General features: G+C 35.9%; 1 protein-coding gene across 1 annotated transcript; it reads right to left on the reverse strand.

Moving 5' to 3' along the window:
- Positions 1-2,485: 2,485 nt before the first annotated feature.
- Positions 2,486-4,568, reverse strand: LOC134270940 (uncharacterized). Its single transcript, XM_062753211.1, has 5 exons — positions 4,402-4,568; positions 4,127-4,205; positions 3,918-4,020; positions 3,687-3,812; positions 2,486-2,597 (listed from the first exon to the last, which is right to left on the reverse strand). Exons 1-5 carry the CDS (start codon positions 4,558-4,560, stop codon positions 2,486-2,488), a joined length of 579 nt encoding a protein of 192 aa, XP_062609195.1. The 5' UTR covers positions 4,561-4,568.
- Positions 4,569-8,532: the final 3,964 nt, after the last annotated feature.

Below are 8,532 nucleotides of genomic sequence, written 5' to 3' on the forward strand. Positions count from 1 at the left end.
AAATTCCCAAACTTCTCTGGCCCTTGAAGTAAGCTCGGATGAATTAGAATCTGATTGTAATGAAATGGTTTTACCCTTTATCAGAGTCGTATCTTGAGAATAAAAATACAAGAGCTTGGATAGCATTGTCTCTATTTAAATAATTGCAATTTTCAATTGTGATGAGTAAAATCACTGAGTAAAATCACTGGTTAGTTACTTACACTGTATAAACTCATCAACTACGAAGAAAATAAACTGCCGAACACCACTCAGATACACTTAACACCTTGTCAGTCAAAAGCTACAGAGTATGAGCAAATAATAGAGGAAACAAACATCAAACTCTTTGTCCCATTTCTTTAGGTTTCGTCAAAGGTTAACACGTCAAAATAATTCTTTTTTTACAATTGGTTCAAAGCTATGTGTGTTATAAAGTCAAATAGTATATCGATGATAAATAGATAGAAAGTATCACTTGATAACAAATATTTTAAAATATTTTTCTTGAGAAAAAGCGTGTCAGAAAGTGTGAATATATAAAGAAAATATGCACATGCTTAATTTTGTCCTTTTTGTGAAAACTAAAATTGTAGAAATAAATTTTAATCATTGAAGGGCAGGTCGAATATGAATGGTCTCTGAAAGGCTGATACTTTTTTTAAATCAAGTGATATTTTCTATCTGTTACGCAATGAAAACCTTTTAAACTGTTTAATTTTCAATTTTATACCTAACACAGTTTTGGGGGCTATTGTATTACCGGTATATCACCATTACCCCCTCAGTAAACATTATACATTTCCCACATACACTCAACTAACGAACATACGACTTGAAAATCTACAACATCCAGTTCCGCTAACATTTACAGTGGGAGAGACCTGTCATCTGCGATTACGAGTACAACTAAGGACATCAACACCACGGAGGGCGTGAGGACCAGGGGTAGTTCAGCAGATGACACCCGGGGTACTAAGCATGAACGTTTTATGTATCTTTACATATTACTAGCCATTCCTATATTTATTTTAGCATGTATATGTATATTGAAATATAACCAAAGGAAAAAATCCATCATTCATGATTTATTAGTCTTTTTTTCCACAAAACGTCTTAAGACTAAGAATTTCCAGTCATTCTTTAAATTTGACAGTCGTTACTATTTGTATAATTTTGTACGTAAATGTTATTCTTAGTCGTAAGAGTTTTGGGGGGAAATGAACTACGAGAAATAATTAAAGTACATTATATAACTGAAATCCTTTAGAGCATTTAACGAGGATAGTGGGCTGTAAACTAGAAAAAAAATACAGATGGGTAAAAAGGATTTAAAAGTACAGGAATATCACAAGTAAAAAAAATAATCTTTGTGTAAGCGGCTTTGAAATGAAATATGATTTACAATTTTTTTAGCACACATGTACCCGAAATACTTTGTAAACTCAGACGTACAAAGTGAAGATTGGAGGGGAAATATATTGAAAGAAGGTGATTTTATTAACAACAAAAAAATTGAAAAAAATCATTGACAGAAAATATAGCTCATATTTATTCCAATACTCGAATGATGATGTGAATTGTAAAATGAAATATAATCAGTGTAAGACTGTGTAAGATTAAAAAATACATAGCTAGATGCAATAAGAGAAAGGTGATCAACTTTATGAAGATTTCAGCAAACCTTTATTTTGAGCACACATTTCATGTAATGCATGTAGTAAAAGGGACATACATATATAACTCTTGGGTATTTTTTTCAGCATGTAAAATTTTACATGAATGAACTTATAAAATTATCAAACTAATCTTCATTTTAGATGGCAGATGATTACCTTGACCTGTTCGCAGATCTAGACGAGGTCAACGAAGTACTGAAACAATTTGATACGAATTTTATGGAAGTAAAGTACAACCCTAAGGATATGGCGTGCCCAGTGAAAAGATGCGAAGGGATAAAGTTTCCCACAAAAACAAAATTCAGTAGACACTGGGAGGAAAGACACAGATTGCAGTCCAAGTAGTTTTTGTGTCCGGTGGCTTCGTGTCTGGCCGAGTGCCGGCGTAAATCAGATATGAGAGCCCATTTGAGGACCAAGCATGAGAGGGATCCCCGACGCGTGGAGAATATACTACAGAAATGTGAATCAGTGGTCCGAGAGAACAGGGGTTACGTTGACCCAAGACTTTTCATTTTCAAAGGCGCATCCGTCACGGAGACCAATAAGACCGTCCTCCCGACATTGAAAGAGATGGCTCCCGAGACTGCCAAGGATGATCAAGCGAAGAGTGTCGACCAGACATTGTGTGGAACCTTGAGGGCCCAGGAACCAGTGAAGATGAGGAGGATTTCCCTGGAGGATTACCAGGCCGGGAAGGAAGTCTCATGAACCACCGTGTCCACTCAGACCTCTTGGAGAGACTACCCAAGTCTTATACTCCCTACCCTGCCAGACAGCAAAGAAGAGCTGCAGGCCTGTCTGGCATGGATGTGCAATAGCATGGATCAGATTGGACGTGCCAGGGAAATAGCCAAACGAAGACTCGTGGAACTTGAAGGAGGGGAACGACAGAGGGAAAGATAAGCAATGCGAGCATTGGAAAAGAGCATTGAACACCTAATTAAATAATGAGTACATTTTCCTCAGTCTTATATAGTACATCATTAGTCATACACATGTATTACATTATTTTACATGGATAATCTTTTTCCGGGTTATGACTAAGTTCCGGGTTATGACTGAATTCATCGTGTTATCCGAAAGTAAACAGTGACGGATCCAGGGACGGCGCACCGAAATAACATTTCTTATATGTAAAAATAATGTGTAAGCTTCCGAGGGATTCACCCCGAACCCTCATCAGGACCGTGGCCTTAAAAGACCTACTGGGAGGAGGGGACTTCATTACAGCCCCCGCCTCCCCTACCTTTTACTGTACCCTCTTGTTGCGAAATTCCTGGATCCGCCACTGGTTAATGTATTTCATGTAAGGTCATCTTTAAAATTGTTTTGGCTGTGCTTTCCCGACCAACTCCATTTCCCTACGTTCAAGAAAAAAGGAAAATATATTATTTTTCTTTATTCCTTTTATCTTGTCAACAAATATTTTTTTAAAAAAAATTGAGTCGGGAAACACAAGCAAACATTATGTTAAGGATGATCTAACCATGATTACCTTGAGGACCTGTTTTATATATAAAAAAAGAACTTACGACTACGACCAAATTTAATTCTGCTAATATTTTTTTTCTTCTGCTCGTAGTCGTAATTTTTTTTTCTTTAGAAAATAAAGGCCTCAATTTTTCCTTTGTTTTATACATCCTTAAGTTTTCTAGTCTTTTTCATTACAATATCATTTATCTTTTCCAGACCATCCAAGAAGAGGGTATTCACCAACGCCTGCAGAGACTCGAAGAAAGTTTGGAGGCGCTGAGAAAGGAGGTGGCAGGGAGGAGAATCCTCCGGAAGTTAAATGTTTGTCATTTTTGTATAAATTAAAATGTTTAAGTTTCAACCTGTCGTTTTTTTCAATTCTGTAAACGGTTTAAACAGACTGTAGAAATTGAACTCAAAATTTACAAAAGAACCACTGACACAATAATACAAAAATTACAAATAATTCAAATATTTATATTTCGTTTATTAAATACATAAAGAATTTCAGAAAAAATCAACAAGTTTATGAACAAATATCGTGACAAATACAAATCAATATAACAGTCTGATGGGTGGGCGCCTCTGTCTGGTTGAGCGTCTGAGTGGCGCTGGTTGAGGCGCTGGCATGACTGGGGATGGTGTGGGGGCTCGCACGAGTACTTCACGGCCTCTTCTCTTTACACAAACCGTTAGAATGATCACAAAAAAAAGTTAATCACACTTGAAATCCCGCATGACAACTGCATCGAATTCTGTAAGGGATCGAGATTCGAGGTCCACCCGTCTCCTCTGGCACCTTCTTTTAACAATAGAACGATCATCCCTATGAATATAAGTATCACTACACCCGTCCCTCCAAGGATAACATATATCCAAGGTGTGTCTAAATAAACATAGGGTGGCTTTAGAAACAACTTCTATGTAATAGTAATTTAAATAATCCTTTATACTATTTATTCAAATTTATTTATTTTTAATTCAAAACTTACTGAAGGTTAAAGCCGTCAATTCAACGGTTCTGAGCGTGGTCATTGTTACGTCTTTGGGTTCACTGCTGTGCTGGACGTTCTGAAAAAAGAAGAGATAGAAACCTTAATTTCAATTTTAATTTACTTTTTTTAATTTTGTTAAAAAAACATCGATTCAATCAATTCTTAACGATATATTTCCCTTACAAGTTTTCTTTTGAGAATTAAAATTATTGTTTTTTTTAATGACATAGATAACAAAATTAAATATATATATATATAAAAAATATAATTACCTGACAAGTGCGGAAGCCTATGCGGACCGTCGTCCAGGGGTTTGCTGATATGTCGTTGCAACTGGCTTGTTGGTCGTGGATGATCAGCCTGGTCAGTGCTGGATAGTCCTCAATGTGTATCTCTCCTATGGCCCTCTCCAGGATGAGAACGTTAGCCATGACGTAGTTCCCCCCTTCGAACTCCCTCTGTCATCCCGCATCAACTTGTATCACCAGAATAGCTATCAACATGAACATCGTGCCTCTTGAAGTCTTCAAATTTGGAATTAAGATGGCGATTTCTTTTTACAGGTAAGCAGTAAGTGTAAAAGTATCTTGCTTGCATAAATGATTAATGTCATAACCTTGCATAAGCTTAAAATTAGCAAGAAGTGATTTCTAGGGTATTATCATAGTACCATTGTTTTATTACATACCGGTAACATCTTTTAACATCAATGATCATTTTGAATATCTCCTATACATCACATATATTATCCATCAACTTTTCGGTAAAAATTTTAATGTTCTTCAAATAAATTACCTGGAAAAATAAATTTAATTATGTTTAAATAAACTCCATGCTTACCAAAATGAAGAGATTGTCCTTAAGGGCAGTTAAAAAACATGTTTTCCACTCCTTTGCGTATATTTTCTTGATTAGATGTACATATATGTAATATTTTTGCAGGATGTAGTAGACCATGAGATGAAATTTACAAATATTTATGCTGGGTGGCCAGGCTGTGTACATGACGCTCGGGTTTTGAGAAAATCATCTCTATACACAGAGGCTGAGGCAGGAAACCTTGTACTCGTTGATCACTATATTCTTGCTGACAGCGCGTATCCTCTCAGGAACTGGTTAATAACCCCCTTTAAGAACTTGGGAAATCTTACCCCACAGCAAGTCCGTTTCAACAAGAGACTGTCAAGTGCAAGACAATGTGTTGAACGTGCTTTTGGCCATTTAAAAGGACGTTTTCGTCGGCTGCAGGACATTCCATTACACAACTCCACAGAAATTTGCCAAATGATTTTGGCTGCCTGTATATTACACAACAAGTGCATCATTAATGATGATGAAGTTGAAGACTACATCATGGGAGAACACTTACAGGATCCAAATGACTGCCAGTGTGATAATATTTACCAAAACGGACACAATGGCATTGTAAGGAGAATGCAGCTTGTCAATAGTTTTTAACGATGACACAAATTGCTGCATTATTGTATTGAATTGTTTCTGGGCCAATATGCAAGTGATTATTTATTGTAAGGTATATTGCATACATTTTGTACAAGAGTGGTGTACAGTGTACAATAAACAAATTGAAATTTTAAGAGTTTTTTCAAATGCAATAAAATTTACAACTATCAACAACAAAACATAATGACATACTCATTATTGTCCCCCCAAAAGCAAGGGGACATTGAATCTCATTTATCTGTCACAAAAACTTTAACCTTAGTCACAGCCTTTTGAACGAGAATGAATTTTATACGTACATTTGACAGAAGCGCGGGATCTGTTTAGTTTGTTTGTACTTTGTAACAGGCTGTAAAGTTTTCCAAAACGCCCATGTACCAGGGGTGAGGAATTAGCATATCCAAACAACCGGGGTACCTTTTTTTGGGATCGGGCTAGTTGTTTTCTCAAGGAGGTAGCCCGTCGGGCTAGTAAAAACATAACTACACAAGTAATGCAACAATACTTGTGACAAGACCTTTATGCTATGATTTTTTACCCTGTGAACTTGACCATGAATGTGTCCTACTTTTCAAAAATGCTCTGTTTCATTGTAACTTTTGATTGAGAAGAGATAAGGATATCATATTTGACAAATGAACTTCCAGAGACAAGATGTTTTTGAGCATGCTGATTTTTTTACCCCTTGACCTTGACCCTCATGTTTAGTTACTGAAAAATGACATATGAAAGGGCGTTCATATTTGACTAACTATGCCATAATGGCATATCACCCACTAAGTCAATAAGACACTGAAAGCGGTGGACCACTACTTTTTGCTTGTTTGTTTTTACCTCAGTATTTAAGGAAACTTTATTTTTGTGCAGATGTCCTCATAATAAAGAATGAATAGCTTAAATTGAACATCTTATTAATAATCCTATCAGGATAAAAAAAATAAAATAAATCACAAAACTTCAACATATTGCTTTTTGGCACAGTAGAAACTAATTTATATCACATGAAAAAGGAAAAAAAAATCATGGCAGCTTAACAATAAAAAAGCTGGATCTGATTCAGTGTTTGCACATCAACTTGCCACTTACTAAAGTGTTCAAAAACAATTTTCAAAATATATACCGGTAGTTTTAGTTAAATGTGCACAAATGAAAATGTAATGGGGAATGAAATCAACATTTATTTACAGCAACTTTGCTTTGTTTCAATTTCTCTTTCATAGAGATTTAAAAGTCTATCTAGTCTTGTCATTTTATCCGTGTGCATCTGTTCCATTTTCACATTAAACTCCTTGTTATGCCTCTCTAATACTTCCATTACGTCTGAACGCCTTTTTACAGTATTTTTCTTCCTTCTGGGTTGCTCTGTAGACTTTATTTGTTTTGGCCCTTGCGTCTCTGATTTCTTTTCCAATGTGTCTACCATTTCTGTTGGTTTTGTGCTTTCTTTTGTACCATACATTTCATCAAACTGATATTTCTGCCTTAAATTTTTCCTTTCTGTTCCAGTTGGTGCATCAATATTTTCTTTCCACCGTTTTTTTCATACTGTAGTACTTCATCATAACAATACACTTAGCAGTTGCTTAGTTTGTTTACTTAATACCAATAGGCAGGGTAGGGGAACAAAAAATACATTTCAAGTAATCAGTAATATTCAGCATCATCAGTAATGCCCCCATCACACATGAACCCCTGACCCTTAGGCCTAGACCGACACATTGCACAATTTTTGAAAAGGCACCCTTGCTTTTCAAAAATATTTGATAAATACCAAGAAGCAGATTTCAAACAATTCATCCAGTTTCAGTACATAGGTACAGCTCCCCCCTCCTTTATGGTACCCCTGACCCTGGGGCCTTGAAATTCACAATTCTGGAAGATTAGGACCATTACTCATCATAACTACATAGGTTAATACCAAGGAGCAGAAAAGAAAACTTTCAAAGATTTAGTGTATTTTCATTGAATAATCAATAAAGCCCACCCTATCACTAGAATCCCTGACCCTGGGGCCATAAAATTCACAATTTTGGAAGAGGCGCTCTTGCTCATCATAACTATGCACTTTAGTTTATTTAATACCCAGAAGCAGAGAAGATTTTCAAAGAATTCATGTATTTTCACTATATAATCTATAGAGCCCCACCCTAACACCAGAACCCCTGACCCTGGGGACATGAATTTCACAATTTTTGTAGAGGACTCAATGCTAATTACAATCATACAAACAGTTTGACTGCTTGATGTCCAGGAGTAAAGAAGAAGATTTTTTTAAGATTGCACTAATTTTAGTGGTTTTTTCCCCCCTCCCAAGGCCCCAGGGGGGCAGGGCCCATGAAAATCACAATTTTTTTCCCCTTCACCCATAGATGCTATATGCCAAATTTGGTTGAAATTGGTTCAATGATTTCAGAGAAGAAGTTGAAAATGTTCAAATGTTAACGCACGACGAACGACGACGACGGACAAAAAGTGATAGCAATAGGTCACCTGAGTTTACTCAGATGACCTAAAAAGTTATAGTCATCACTTTTATCATATAGTTTGGTTGTTAGATTACCATTAGTGTCTTTTCAAGTAAAATATCCAAGTATGAAGCAGAACGCAGCATTGTTAAGGCTTGAATAAGGGGGCGTGGCCTAATTTATACGGGAAAAGTATACTATGACGTCACACAAAAATTTGATATTTATGTAGTTCTCATATTACGTGTAAATGAAATAATTTACAACGCTGAACAGTATTCGCACAATAAACAACATTATAACTTATCAATGCATTAAAAAAAGTTGCTAGTTAAATCCCTTGTAGCTGATTACAAAATAAGCACTCATTGCGATGAACTTGTAAATATGACGTCATACTGGTAAAAATGACGTACTTCGTGTGCTGTGAAAGGCAAATTGAAACATTGTTTATCAATGAAAAAAGTGTTTTATTAT

The sequence above is a fragment of the Saccostrea cucullata genome, unplaced genomic scaffold (genome assembly GCF_032062105.1).
Source record: "Saccostrea cucullata isolate Sc308-1 unplaced genomic scaffold, CSIRO_AGI_Scuc_v1 ctg1522, whole genome shotgun sequence".
Classification (NCBI taxonomy): Eukaryota; Metazoa; Mollusca; class Bivalvia; order Ostreida; family Ostreidae; genus Saccostrea; species Saccostrea cuccullata.

What these genes read in the sequence shown, in the direction of transcription:
- LOC134270940 (XM_062753211.1), bottom strand. Translation starts at nt 4,560, where the DNA reads ATGGCTAACGTTCTCATCCTGGAGAGGGCCATAGGAGAGATACACATT. An exon ending in ATTGACGGCTTTAACCTTCA is followed by an intron (nt 4,021 to 4,126) that starts GTAAGTTTTGAA and finishes ATGTTTATTTAG; the next exon opens with ACACACCTTGGATATATGTT. An exon ending in GAAGGTGCCAGAGGAGACGG is followed by an intron (nt 3,813 to 3,917) that starts GTGGACCTCGAA and finishes GTTTGTGTAAAG; the next exon opens with AGAAGAGGCCGTGAAGTACT.